Here is a 14,005-nt window from a genome sequence, read left to right as displayed (position 1 = left end):
TTGAAATAATGACATTCTGGGAGTTCCCGTTGTGGCGCAGTGGTTAACGAATCCGCCTAGGAACCATGAGCTTGAGGGTTCGATCCCTGCCCTTGCTCAGTGGGTTGCCGTGAGCTGTGGTGTAGGTTGCAGACGCGGCTCGGATCCTGCGTTGCTGTGGCTCTGGCTGGCATAGGCTGGTGGCTACAGCTCCGATTCAACCCCTAGCCTGGGAACCTCCATATGCCGTGAGAGTGACCCTAGAAAAGGCAAAAAGACAAAAAAAATAAAGAAAGAATGACATTTTGTAGTTGTCAGTAGAGCCACTGGCAGTTGAAGCACTTGATGATCAGTTTGGTTACACTAGAGAGGGTCTTTAGGTATTGCTAAAGTGTTGGCAGTCTCACTTTTCTTTGGTGACATCTTTCAAGCTAAAAAGGCTGTAAAGTAGGTTGGTCTCAGCTGATCTTACATTTCCTAATAAGCTATTCAGTCTCTTTCTCTTGCTTTTTTATTTTTTTGCCACACTTTGTGGCCTGTGGATGTTCCCAGGCCAGGGACTGAACCCCTGTCACAGTTGCGATGTACATCACAGCTATGGTAATGCAGAACCCTTAACCCACTGTGCCACATGGGAACTTCCTCTCTTTGCCTTTTTTGTGTGTGTCTTTTAGGCCACATCTGCTGCATATGGAAGTTCCCAGGCTAAGGGTCAAACTGGAGCTCCCAACTGCCAACCTACACCACAGCCACAGCCATGCTGGATCTGAGCCTAGTCTGCCACCCGCACCATAGCTCCTGGCAACACTGGATCCTTAACCCTTAGTCCAGGGATCAAACCCACAACCTCATGGGATTTATTCGGTTTTGTTACTGCTGAGCCAAGCTGGGATCTCTCTCTTTGCATTTTTAAAGTATCAGAGAACCTGATATTGAATTTAAGATTTTAAGGGTGTTATAAGGGAGATTTATCTATCATAAGTAATAGCACCCTGAACATTGACATTTAATTTTTATGCAAAGTATACGACATAGTGACTCCAAATGGGTATTTCTCATGCTTTTTGGATTCTAAGTCAACATTAAGAACTGAAGAAAATGCAAATTAGCATAGAAACCATAGTTCAAAAGGGCAATCATTTTGAGCAATAATACATAAGGAATACCCACTAATTATTAAATACGAAAATTTATATTGTTTTTTGCTTGTTTTGTTAGTTGGTTAAATGGTCTTGTTCCATAAGATGTCCAATTGACTTAGTCCTTTCAAGTTAAAATAGTAACAGATTTTAATTGAATTAGGTGCACTGGGGATGCCAATTTCTATATTTTTAAGGTCTGTGTAGTATTTCACACATGAATCAGAAGTTTAGGAGCAGAAATTTGGAAGTGGGAAGAGATCCCTGTGGGCTGACAGTAAATTGGATTAGTTCTAGCTGTTTCTAGTTCAAGATAAATAATGTGATGAAAACCATGAGGGGAATTCCCTGGTGGCTCAGTGGGTTAAGGATCTGATGTTGCCATTGCATAGTCAATTCTGTGGCGCAAGTTTGATCCCTGGTTGGGAACTTCTGCATGTCACAGGTGTGGGCACACACACAAAGGAAGTAGAAGAAGAAAGAAAGGAAAAGAAAACCATGAAGTTTGGTAACTAAGTGTAGGTTGCAAGGAGCACAGAGTAGACCTGCTGGCTGTACCAGGGTCTGTCTTGAGGAGTGGTGGATATGAACCTAAACTGACTTCGATAAAGATGCCTAGCTTGTCATGGTCATAGACCACAAATGAGTTTTATGTGTCTTCCTAGCACTTGGCTCATATTAAGTGTTCAGTGAAGGTTCATTGAATAAATTAAATGAGTTACAACAGAAATCGGCACAACTTTGCAACAATAATTTAAAAATAAATTTAAAAAAAAGAAATGTGTGTAACACATCCAGACAAGTCTTCCTTATTTTTGAAATTAGACAAACCTAAGAATTAAACTGGAGTTCCTGTTGCAGTGCAGTGGAATTAATCCACGTAGTATCCATGAGGATGTAGGATTGATCCCTGGCCTCATTCAGTGGGGTAAGGATCCGGTGTTGCTGTGAGCTATGGTGTAGGTCACAGACGTGGCTTGGATCTGGCGTTGCTGTGGCTGTGGTGTAGGCTGGTAGCTGTAGCTCCGATTCGACCCCTAGCCTGGGAACTTCCATTTGCCCCAGGTGCAGCCCTAAAAAAAAAGAAAAAAAGAATAAAAATAAAACTTACTGGCGTTTCTGATGTAGTGCAGTGCAACAGCTTGGGTTGCTGTGGAAGTGCAGGTTTGGTCCTTGGCCTGGTGTAGTGGGTTAAAGGTTTCAGCATTGCTGCCAGTGTCACCTAGGTCACAGTTGCAGCTTAGATTCAGGCCTTGGCCCAGCGGAGAGACTGAAGCTCAGAGAGGATAGGTAACTTGGTCATGATGATACAACTAATGTGTTGACAAAATGCTAAACTGCTCAATATTTGACCTCTAGAATCAACCCATTGCCACAGAGGAAAAGTCAAAGAAATTCAAGAAGAAGCAGCAGGGGAAGCGCAGGACCCAGGGGGAAGTCACAAAAGAACGAGAAGATGAGTGTTTCAGCTGTGGGGATGCTGGCCAGCTCGTCTCCTGTAAGAAACCAGGCTGCCCAAAAGTTTACCATGCAGACTGTCTCAATCTAACCAAGCGACCAGCAGGTTGGTGCCAAAATCCGTTTGCTGTGCTCCTTGTTCTCTGCTAGAATTCTAGAGCCCTTTAAGATCTTCTCATGCATTGTGTTGAGGGCTGGTATGGTCCGTGTTTAAATAAATGACAACAAAGGCTAAGAATCCTAGGTTATAGAGAAGGGAACAGGAACTTAACTTGCTGCATGTCAAGCATTTCATGTTATTTTATCCTCCTGGAAACCCCTAAAGATGAGTACTTTTTACCTTCCCATGATACAGATGAGGAAACTGAGTCAGGTTTTTTTTTTAGTTGACTTGTCACTTTAGAGCATATAGATGGGGGAAATCTATCAAAAGCCAGGTTTTCTGACTTCAGGCCCACTAAGTCCTGTTTGTTCTCTAGAGAAAGATGGATTGAGAAAAAATGGAGGTTTCCGGTCACTGTAGCCCCCTCCCCTCTGAACAAGACGCAGTTGTTTCAGTAAAATCAAGAGAAGCTGTATGGATAAATATGGTACCCAGGAATTTATGGCTAGAGAAATCATCACTGATTTCAGGGTAGTGATTTTACATTAGGGAAGTTTAAGGATTTGGTAATCTCATCTTTTTTAAAAGACAAAAGTGAGAAACATTCTGCGTTATACATCATTAGTGGCCTGCTTCTAGGAATTGCAGATAGAGAACTTTGGAATGGGAGTGAGAGGAGTTTGTCCCCAAATTAGCTTTCCTTCAATATGTGGTTGCTAGGGTAATGAAATAATAGAAACTGAGGCAGTGTGCAGGCAAGGCCATAACACTGACCTCAGTGCCAGGAAATGGAAGCAGGGAATTGTTTCAGAAGCCATAGCTGGCACAAGTTGCCATAGAACTGATCTTGCTTCTGAGCCAGGAGTAAGATGTAGCATAGTTTACTTGGAAGGAGCTGGGATGGAAACACTGTCCATGGCAGAGACTTGAGTATCAGGAAATGGGGATAAAAGAGAGCAACTCTGGTTGGCTTTGGGTCTTTCCTGGTGATTCAGTGTAAGCAGCACAGGTAGTTTGTGCTAGTTTCCAGACTTAACATTTAGTAAAGGTAAATCTGTTTCCACTTTTCACCTTTGTGTATCTGCTCTCTATTTCTAGTAATAACCAAATAAGCAGTTTAATTGGCTGAGATTTTCCCCTTAGAGTTGAAGATTTAAAGTATCTTCACATTATATCTAAGAGGGGCTTTGTGTTTTGGAGGGTTTTTTCTTCTTGTTGGAAATAGTCATAAAAATCAGGATTTACTCCTGCTTGTTTTCAAATTGCTACTCAGTTGTTAGTTGATAATTCCCTGTTATTTTTATGAATTTTGCTGAAGGTGAAGCTCAGATCCTGGGGTAGAGGAGGTGGGTGAGTAGCATGAGCTCTCTGTAGAAGGCAGCCTTTTGAAATCACTCCTTTGCCTTGGTTCCAGAGCCATGGCACATTTCATATACATGCCTTGTTTTTCTAAGCTTTTGTTTCATATCTGTGTTTTCAGGGAAATGGGAGTGTCCTTGGCATCAATGTGACATCTGTGGAAAGGAAGCAGCCTCCTTCTGTGAAATGTGCCCCAGCTCCTTTTGCAAGCAGCATCGGGAAGGGATGCTCTTTATCTCCAAATTGGATGGGCGTCTGTCTTGTACTGAGCATGATCCATGTGGGCCCAACCCTCTGGAACCTGGGGAGATCCGTGAGTATGTACCTCCCCCAGTACCGCTGCCTCCAGGCCCAAGCACTCACCTGGCAGAGCCATCGTCAGGAGTGGCTGCTCAGGGGCCTAAGATGTCGGACAAGCCATCTGCTGACACCAACCAGACACTGTCGCTGTCCAAAAAAGCTCTGGCAGGGACTTGTCAGAGGCCACCGCTGCCTGAAAGACCTCCTGACAGAACTGACTCCAGGCCCCAGCCTGTTGATAGGGTCCGGGACCTTGCTGGGTCTGGGACCAAATCCCAATCCTTGGTATCTAGCCAGAAGCCATTGGACAGGCCACCTGCCCTGGCAGGACCAAGGTCCCAACTATCTGACAAACCCTCTCCAGTGACCAGTCCAAGCTCCTCACCCTCAGTCAGGTCCCAACCACTGGAAAGGCCCCTGGGGACAGCTGACCCAAGGCTGGATAAATCCATAGGTGCTGCCAGCCCAAGGCCCCAGTCACTAGAGAAAACCCCAGTCCCTACTGGCCTGAGACTTCCACCGCCAGACAGACTGCTAGTCACCAGCGGTCCCAAACCCCAGTCTTCAGACAGGCCCCCTGACAAATCCCATGCCTCTTTGTCCCAGAGACTCCCACCTCCTGACAAAGTACTATCAGCTGTGGTCCAGACCCTGGTAGCAAAAGAAAAAGCACTAAGGCCTGTGGACCAGAATACTCAGTCAAAAAATAGAGCTGCTTTGGTGATGGATCTAATAGACCTAACTCCTCGCCAGAAGGAACGGGCAGCTTCTCCCCATGACATCATACCCCAGGCCGATGAGAAGATGCCAGTGTTGGAGTCGACCTCGTGGCCTGCCAGCAAATGTCTGGGACAGATGCCACGAGCTGTTGAGAGAAGCAGTGTATCAGATCCTGTCCTTCTGCCACCAAGCAAAGCAGCGGCCCCTCCGGAACACCCCTGGCAAGCTGTTAAATCACTCACCCAGGCCAGACTTCTTTCTCAGCCCCCTGCCAAGGCTTTTTTATATGAGCCAACAACTCAGGCCTCAGGAAGAGCACCTGCAGGGGCTGAGCAGACCACAGGGCCTCCCAGCCAAGCACCAGGCCTAGTGAAGCAGGTGAAGCAGTTGGTCGGAGGCCAGCAACTACCTGGACTTGCTGCCAAGAGTGGGCAGTCCTTCAGGCCTCTTGGGAAAACTCCATCCTCCCTCTCCACTGAAGAGAAGAAATTGACAACCACGGAGCAGAATCCCTGGGCCCTGGGAAAGGCCTCACCAGGGCCAGGGCTTTGGCCCATGGTGGCTGGACAGACACTGGCACAGTCTTGCTGGTCCTCTGGGAGCACACAGACATTGGCACAGACTTGCTGGTCCCTTGGAAGAGGGCAAGACCCTAAACCAGAGCAAAATACACTTCCAGCTCTTAACCAGGCTCCTTCCAGTCATAAGTGTGCAGAGTCAGAACAGAAATAATACCAGTAAATGTCACATGACCAGACCAGCTGCCCCAGGGTTCTTGGGGAAGGGAAATGTTTTTCCCTCTTAAAAAACAGACACCTCCCCCCCACAACACTTTTCCACTGTTATTCTTTACTTATATCCCAACACTCAGAACTCTTGTGATATTAGCAAGTGGGGGCTTGTGGTTGTATGAACCATGTATGAAAATCCAGTGGGCCCCAGCCGAGGAGACAGACAGACTCGGATCTCTTTCCCCAAACCTTTACTCATGGTGAACTTGAAATAAAAAGTCCACTCTGGAGTCAAGCATGGGATTCGATTCCGCTGGTCAGGTTGGAAGGTAGAGGGGCCCTCAAAGCTATTTCTCTAGCCCCCCAGAGGCCCACTGAGGGTACCTGCTGAACCCTTGGGAGGAAATGATATCCATTCAAACCAGTGGTGATTTATTGAGCATTCATGTCTGCTAGGCCTGGTGCTAGTCACTGGCAGGAGACACAGAGATAAATAAGACCTGCTGTCTGTGAGCCTAACATGCTTGTCTGAGTTCCCAGGTTGTTTTTAAGAACCTTTGACCAGGAAGTAACAGAAAGTTTGAGGGGCCCTGGGGCTCCAGGCTCATTTTGTAATGTTCTTTGTGGCCCCAGAAGTGGTGGTTTGAGATGTCTCCTGGTCGAGTGTGCCTGTGTGCATGTGCATGTATGCTCATGTAGAGGTTCTCTCTATGGGCAGGAAGGGGCTGCATCAAAGCCAAGTGGGGCTGTTGGCTGGGAAGCCACTGTGCTTCTGTCTGAGTTATGCCAAGTCCAAAGATCTGTCTTTGGTGGAGTAGCTGGTTGGAGGGCTGGGCTCTATGAGGATGTAGCTTTCCCTCAGTGAAGAAGGCAATTGGCAAGCTTACCTTTCTTTTCTATAGATTTTCCTCCTTTTACATCAACCTACCCCATGCCCGTTCCCCAAACACTCAGGTGCTTTCAGATTTCAGAGTCTCGGGCAGTAGACCTAGGGAATCTCTGGCAAGCTCTGGGCTAGATCCATCACCAGCTCAGGGAGAATGCCAGATCCTGATGAGAAATTAATTCTCTCCTGATCCTTTGCCCTCCTACCTGAATGGAGGAAGTTTTCTTCTCTATCTCCCTATGATAGGATTCTATCACCCTCTCCCTGAGAATTGCTCTGCTCTGTATTGAGAGCACCTGCCTGCTGACTGAGCTCAAAAGGCAAGCCAGAACCCTTCCCCTGTGACTGGCAAGATACGGCATTTAGAGCAATGTCCAGTCAAAAGATGACTCCTCATAACTGCTGATTATCTGTTACTGCTGCCCTGAGCTGGGGCCCAAGGGCTGGGAAATCTGTTGGTGCTACCCTGCCCTACCATTCACCCAGCTCACTGACTGCCAACAGGAAATCCTGTTTGGCCAGTTCCTTCCCATTCACCCCCCCCCCCCCACCTTTGTCCCTAGACCAAACATGTTTACCTCTCTGCTTTGCCAACTTAGCCAGCAGCTTTAGCCAATAGGCCATCTCCTGGCCTAAATGTCTCCCGGCCATTCTGTCTCAGTTATGGCTTTTACACCCTCAACAGGATGCTGTATTTGTCCCAGTTTCCTCCTTGTGAGTTTCTATTGAGGATACTCCCATCACTTCTGAGGAGGGAACAATAGTTGTTATAGAAGCATTTGCGCTTTATATAAAGATTTAAAAAAGAATTTGCTTTTATTTCCCAAAGTCTGTCTCTGGGGTTGAGACATTTGAACTCAGGCAGAGGCATGAGGCTGGGCAGGGCTGCCCCAAGTTTAGGGGCCTTATTCCTGCATCTCACTTAGACCTCGGAATCTCCTCTGTAGATTCCACCTGCCTAGTTCTCCCCTTTCATCCTCTCTTCCCACAGCATCAGAGAGGAAAAGCTCTTTGTTCAAGAGGAAGAGAAAACAAAGCATCTTATTTTCTTTTTAAAAAATTTTAAACCATGGAAAAGATATTTTTAAAGAAATCCACCCAGAACATTAAAGTTCATTATATTAAGTATTTATCATGTGTGAGAATAATAAGTATATAATTGCAGCTCGTAGGTCCCTTTCCCTAATCTCTTAGGTTGTATGAGTAGGGTTTGCTTGGTGCCAGTCCTGTGCCCTTTTTTCTCCTATCATCTGTAGTTGTGATCAGAAAAAGATATCCGCACTGCACTGTCAGAATCTCTTCACTACGTTGTGTGTTAAATTACCGTAGCTCTTTGTTTCATGAAATAAACTGTGAATTTTTTTTTTATTTTTATTTTTTTGCAGGAGGGTGTGCAGGCTATGTAAAATTTTTACATGGAGAAATTTGATCCTGAAGTAGGCTTTGGTAGGTAATTGATTGACAGCCACTCTAGATGTGTCTCACAGGACAGGAAGAAGTGACGGAAAGGTGGGGCCACTTTGTGGTTTTATTTCAATCTTTCTCCGTTCTCCACCATTCACTGGAAGCTTCCTTCCAGACCTGCCTAGGAAACAACTTCTGAACTGTGCTTGGTTTAGGGGAGGGAGGTAGTTCTTTATTTAAATGGATGGATAGACAGCCAGGCTTTCATGAGGGCCATTGAAAGACTCTCTTAGGTTGCCTGTAAGGTCTGCTCTTGGGTCTGCTGATAGCATCTGATACTAGATTGTTAACATCCTGAAAGCAGTCACTCGCTGCACAGTCATATGCAGAGTCAGAAGGACTTCTGGGAAGTGAGGCTCTTGCATGACAATGTGTGGGGTAGTGACCTTGCCAGCCTTAGGGGGTTCTCTCCAGGGAGTGTGAACTGGCAATTAAAAGGAAATCTTTACTTTTAGATTTGGAAACTCCTGATCTTTGTGTCAGATGGTATTTTGGCATTTCACCAAAGGCTTGGAAATCAGGATCTCAAGAGAGTCTGCCTCTAAGGCAGTTCCCCAGGAAGCCTTTCTGAGGGGGAAACCATAGCTTCCTTAGGTAGCTAGAGAACTAATTATCTCTCCTAGCTAGAAACTGCTGAAATTTGAATTCAAACCTCATTTGCTTCTCTGGTGGAGCAGACTCATTCTGATAGCAAAATAGTTGTCATTGCTACAAAAGCATCCAAGTTTTAAATGTCTGCTTCCTCCTGAAGTTACTCAGTTTGAAGTGATTTAAATCACTATATTGATCCTCTTCTGAACAACTACCAAACCTACATCTTTAGTATTGATGAAAATAATTATTTTATTCTTCACATCCTCCACCTCACACTACAGTCAGGGCATGAAGTGCATCAGTGATCCTCTCCCAGGCTTGGCAGCGTCTACTCACTGGAGCTGGACTCCTAGGTTGCCTCATGAGAACAGAGTGGCAGGAAGGAAGTCTGGTCCTGGCAGCTTCCCCTGTGGAGAAGAATCAGGAGAGCACTAAACATGGATAGATTTTTTTCCCTCGGCTCCTACAGAGTGGGTTTTCTCCTAAGGCTTTTTTGGGGGGATATTGTCATCCTCTTGGGGTTTGCCAGCCAAGAGGTCAGAGTAATCCATTATCCTGACTTCTCTGAGATCATGACAGGAAAGGAGCTGTCACAAGTCCCATTTCCTGCTGAATGGTATTTGGGCTGTTCCATGCATTAGACATTCCAGATCATTTAGAGCTGGGTAGCTGCTGCATGAGACTTTCATCGGCTGTGGCCAATTAGCTCTCAGCTGAGCTTCATGGGGCTAGTGCAGCAGGGCCAGAGGTTGCTGTAGTATAAACTGAAAAAAAGAATAGGTAATTGCTTTGTACACACACACAAAAAGTAACGATGGTGCTAATTTCCTGGTATAAATAAGCACTGCCAAGGGTTGAGGGACTGGTGACTTGAGAAACCCAGGTTCCCGTTTAAGAGGAGATTTTATGTAGACCGGTTTCCTTGAGGCTCTCTTAGAGGAGGGGAAGGTAGAGCCTTGGTGTATCCTGCACCCAACCCTGAAGTGGCACAGCACAGTCCAGAGGTGGAAGAGAGATACTGTTTCCAGATGAGGATGGACATTGAGTTTCTCAGGGCTGGTGTCACGTTGGCCATAGCCTCTGTCCACGTTGCCTGAACAAGTTGGTAGAGAGCTCCAGGTGTGGGGTCTCCCTAGGCTACCTTCTGCCCCTCTCTACCTCTTCCACTCTCATGGGAGCACCTCTGTTGCTTATGAAGATTAAGGGTAATGTTTCTTAAAGAAGTGGAAAGAATTTATTTTAAGTAGAAATCCACAGCTTGGGAAGAAATGTTTCCTATCAACATAAGCAAAAACAGCACAGGTTAAACTTTTTTGTGTACCCTCTCTAGAGCTACTTTCCCATGACTCAAAACATCAGGCTATTGAGGCTTCAGGTCTAACACCCTGGAAATCCGGCAAAGCTTTGCAGACAGGAGGTGAGCCCAGGGAGTAGGAACAGAAATAAGTGGTTTTGGTGCTTTCGACTTCCAGGGTAGGGGCAGAGAACAGGCGGTCTCCAGGTCTGAGGTGGGTGCTGTGCCTGTGTGTGCGTGGTAGGTGAGAGTGTTTAAGATGGGCAAGTGCAGCACACAGGAGCTCATGGAAGAGCAGCTTTTTAAGTCTTGGCAAGGAAACAAGCTGACAATAAAGATCTTTATATTTTTCAGAAAGGGGTGGAGGGGGTTAGAGCTGAGGTCCATCACTTTTGTCCCCCCCACCATCCCCATAGATTGTCAGCTGTAAGTGAAACTCTTAGTGAAAAAGAGGGGAGCCCTGTGCTAGGAGTCCCCATAAACATGTACTGTAATTCTTTGTATATAGAAAAAAATTACTGTAAAGTAAAGTTTAACTTTACTCTTATGGCCCTTGCCCTGTGTTTTGTTTTGTTGTCCGTGGGAGATGTAGCCTAACATGAGGGAGGATGGGTTTGGAAGGAGAGCAAAAGCCGTTCCTTGAGGTAGTTCCCAGTTGGGGACACAGAGCTGAGCTCTTCCTCCAAGCATCCAGTGGGAGTGGTGTGGGTTACCTTCCAGTAGCCCAAAGCTGTCAGAATGTCTGCCTCCTTTGGGGAGTGGCTGGTGTCAGTTTCAGTCCCTACACAGGAAGCCTCCATAACCCACGAAGGAAGGGTATTTTGAGGAATTGGTTTTTAAAAAGGAAGTGGAACCAAAGTACTCTCTGAGTGCGAGTCTGACTGTCTTGGCCAAGTTAGGTCCTGGTTACTGCAGAGGACCTGGCCCAGGCCTAAAATGGGAAAGCAAAGGCCAAGGGCTGAGCCTCCCATACCCGGAAGGGTCAGCCCTGTCTACAATAACATCTGATCCTTCAGAAGTATTTGTACTAAAAATATGCTTTAAAGGAACCCTGGGAGTATGTTTCCCCTTCTGACTTAGTCCTGAACTCAGTTGTCCCAAGGAAGAGTATGGGAAGACAAGCGTTTAGCGTACAGTTACTCTTATTCATATCTTTACCGTCTTTGAACTGGGTAGCGGTCATCTCATTTTACAGATCAGAAACACTGGCCAAATTTAAGTCCCTTTTCTAAGTAGCTGTGTTGGATCCCAATCTGGATCCATAAGACCTTCCTAAGTCTTGCAGAGCCTATGATTTTTCTACTATTAAGCCACATTGTAGGGTGTTGCTGGGAATCTTACGATCTGAGCCACAGGGATGACTCATGGGCCTAGTCCTCATGGACCTAGTCATGACGGACGCCAGAGAGCCAGCCAGAGCCTGAGGTAGAAGGGATTGACCTTTTGATCTCTGAATACCATTTCAGTGCCTTCCTTATGCTTCTTAGGATGAAGAAGGAATTGGGAGCTTTGCACTGCCCAACCCCAGCTTCTCTTTGTCACCCCCACCCCGCCCCTGCTGCTGCCAAGAATAGGAAAGGGCCATTTTGTTTCTCCGTTATCACAGCTGCAACCCTGGGGTGAAGGTACTTGGATTACAAAAGAAAATAAGAGCGGGATGAGCCTTAATATAGGAAGTGAGGCCAGCCAGGTGGCCCCAGAAAGTGCTAGGTGTCTTGACACCCAATCCACACAGCAGGGAAGGGGGCTGAGTGTGATTCACAGTGCATTGATTTTATTTACAAATCAGAAGCCACTTAATCTGTAGACACGTCCAGGGCAGAAGTCTGAGATCCAAATCAGCCCTTATCCTCCTTGTGCCCCTCAGTCAGTCCAATGCTGCCTCTCTTCCATGGGCCAGCACAGGCAGGTGCCACCTCTGCTGCCATGGGGCCCCGGGGTAGCTCAGACGTTTGATCACCCAAGCCCAGACAAGAGCTAGGTCCAGCCTCTCTGGGGGAGTTCCTTTAATTCCCCCAGGCCAGGTGAATGGTGACTCAGTGGTGACAACAGCTGTAGAAGTAGGGGTTTGCCTTCTGGCCCAGGTCCACTCCCTTGTCCTCTGTCAAAGAGAGAGGTGGCAGCTGAGCATCATTCTTTTGGGGGATCAGGTAACTCATGAAGGGGGCCAGATGCAGTAGGCCTAGAGGAAGTCTCCACAGGGCTAGGGAATGACACACCTGTCATCACCTGGAAGGCAGCCACACTGACGTAATCTTCTGCCACTTTCTGGAAGAGCTCGTCTGGCAGGAAAAAGAGTGATCATTGAGGACCAATAACCCAGCACTCTAGGCTCTTTTCTGCCTCCTTTGTTGCCCCTGCCTGTTTTGCTGTGAGTCCTGGCCAACACTCACCCACGCTTTGGCCTGTCTTGCTGGATGTTTCAAAGAGCTGAGCTTTGATATCTGTAAAGAGAAGTGACTGAAGCTTCATACCTGAGAACTGGGTGCGCACTGACAAAGGGGAAGGCCAGCAGTACAGGGAATCTTCTGGACCCCAGAGATTCAAGGTCAGTGAAAGGCTTCCCACAGGGATCTTGCTGTTGGTAGCCAAGGCAGCCCCTATTTTCTTGACCCAAGCAAGCAGCCACTTCCTTCCCCCACACCCAAGGAACCAAGGAACAGCTACTGTCTGCATAGTCCTGGACGTCGTGGAAGTCCACACGTCGACGCCTTCTGTCCTCCTCCAGCAGATCACTCTTGGTGCCACATAAGTAGATCTGACAACCCTGGAGCAGAAAACAAGGTCAGGGTCCTTCCCCTGGACCACCAGGCCCCTAGCCCCTGCCTGGTCTGGTGAGGTGTAGGCACCTACCTCCTCTAGGTTGCGCAGTTCTTTCACCCAAAACTTTGCCCGTTCAAAGCTGCTGCTGTCTGTCAGGTCTTGGTATGGGACACAGGAAAACACAACCAAGGGTCAGGGGCTGCTCTGTAAGGCCAGTTTGGCACCCACCCCTTATTCCAGAAACAGGCCAAATCCCTCCTTACCATAGCAGACGATGGCAGCCTTGGCGCCCCGGTAGTAGATTCGGCTCATGGCCTCATAGCGCTCAGAGCCTGCTGTGTCCTGAAGGGCAGGGGGAGGCTCAGCGCTGGCCTGAGTTACTGATCAAGACTGCAAACTAATACCACATCCTCCAGACCCCCGTTTTTAAGCTGGGGTCTAGAGAAGAGAAATGGCCTCTAAGAGGCTACAAATCAGTCTACTGACAGAACCTACGCCTCCTTAGGAATAGGTTTTCCCAGAACAACTTGCCCAGAGAACTTACCCAAATACCCAAAGTCACCGTCCGGTCCCCCACGGACATCACCTTGGCCACGAAGGCGGCCCCAATGGTCTGCAACCAGAAAGAAACGATCAGGGACGTGGGTGCGGGCTAGCCCCCTCCCACCCGCCAGGGGCCCAGCCGGGCGCACTCACGTTCTGATAGGGCCCCACCAGGAAGCGGTCGTGCACATATCGCTCCACCAGGCTGGTCTTGCCCACGTACTCCTTTCCCAGCATCACCACCTTGACGTCCACGCGCTGCCCGCTCATGCTCCCAGGGTCGCCTCACCCGCGTCTCGGTCCTGAGCGGGGGGCAGGGGGCAAACCCGGATCTCCGCTCCGGCGAGCAGCGCCCAAGACTCAGTTCCCGACCCCAGGCGCCAACCTCCGGCTCCAGACGCCGCTACGAGCTTGAACGACGGCAGAGCCTCCCTACGCCCCCGCTCTTCAGCCCCGGGCGCTGATCCTCCTTCGAGGAGCCCAGGACCCGGGGCGGCCTAGGAGCGCGCGGGGTAGCGCCCTCAACGGCGCCACGCCGCCGCCCAGCTCGCTCGATTGCGCTACGACTCACTTGCCCGCCTGGCTTAAAGGCCGCTGGGGCACGGATTCCCTACGGAGGCTGGAAGACCCTTCAACCTGCCTCCAGCCCGCAGCGCCGCGATTCCGGCGCCG

The 14,005-nt window shown here is 48.1% G+C and overlaps 2 protein-coding genes across 54 annotated transcripts in view; one reads left to right on the top strand and one right to left on the bottom strand.

Moving 5' to 3' along the window:
• The window catches only part of NSD1 (nuclear receptor binding SET domain protein 1), a 175,670-nt gene extending 165,096 nt beyond the window's left edge, over positions 1-10,574 (top strand). For 48 of the 49 annotated variants that reach the window (XM_085013728.1, XM_085013714.1, XM_085013738.1 and 45 more), the window contains 2 exons: positions 2,478-2,682; positions 4,160-10,574. In XM_085013728.1, the coding sequence (XP_084869854.1) occupies positions 2,478-2,682; positions 4,160-5,790 (1,836 nt within the window). In that variant the 3' untranslated portion in view covers positions 5,791-10,574. The remainder of the gene's footprint in view (positions 1-2,477; positions 2,683-4,159) is intronic. The other variant, XM_085013736.1, reaches the window with a different exon arrangement.
• On the bottom strand, positions 8,963-14,004 carry RAB24 (RAB24, member RAS oncogene family). Of its 5 annotated transcripts, none has more exons than XM_021078048.2 (9): positions 13,905-14,004; positions 13,487-13,635; positions 13,335-13,403; positions 13,054-13,132; positions 12,881-12,948; positions 12,695-12,794; positions 12,421-12,471; positions 12,247-12,309; positions 8,963-12,128 (listed from the first exon to the last, which is right to left on the bottom strand). In XM_021078048.2, exons 2-9 carry the CDS (start codon positions 13,601-13,603, stop codon positions 12,064-12,066), a joined length of 612 nt encoding a protein of 203 aa, XP_020933707.1. In that variant the 5' UTR covers positions 13,604-13,635; positions 13,905-14,004; the 3' UTR covers positions 8,963-12,063. The 5 variants fall into 5 exon arrangements, 4 of the variants coding, with proteins under 4 accessions (XP_020933707.1, XP_005661504.1, XP_084865290.1 ...); XM_005661447.4 differs by having other exon boundaries at positions 8,963-9,140; XM_085009164.1 differs by having other exon boundaries at positions 8,965-12,128; positions 12,421-12,487; positions 12,672-12,794; positions 13,487-14,004.
• Position 14,005: the final 1 nt, after the last annotated feature.

The sequence above is a fragment of the Sus scrofa genome, chromosome 2 (genome assembly GCF_054392235.1).
Source record: "Sus scrofa isolate SSC_HxYL_T2T_F1_AM1 chromosome 2, Sscrofa_HxYL_maternal_Yorkshire_Landrace_v2.0, whole genome shotgun sequence".
In the NCBI taxonomy this organism is placed as follows: domain Eukaryota; kingdom Metazoa; phylum Chordata; class Mammalia; order Artiodactyla; family Suidae; genus Sus; species Sus scrofa.
The sequence above is the reverse complement of the archived record's forward strand: the minus strand, read 5'-3'. Positions and strand labels throughout refer to the sequence as shown.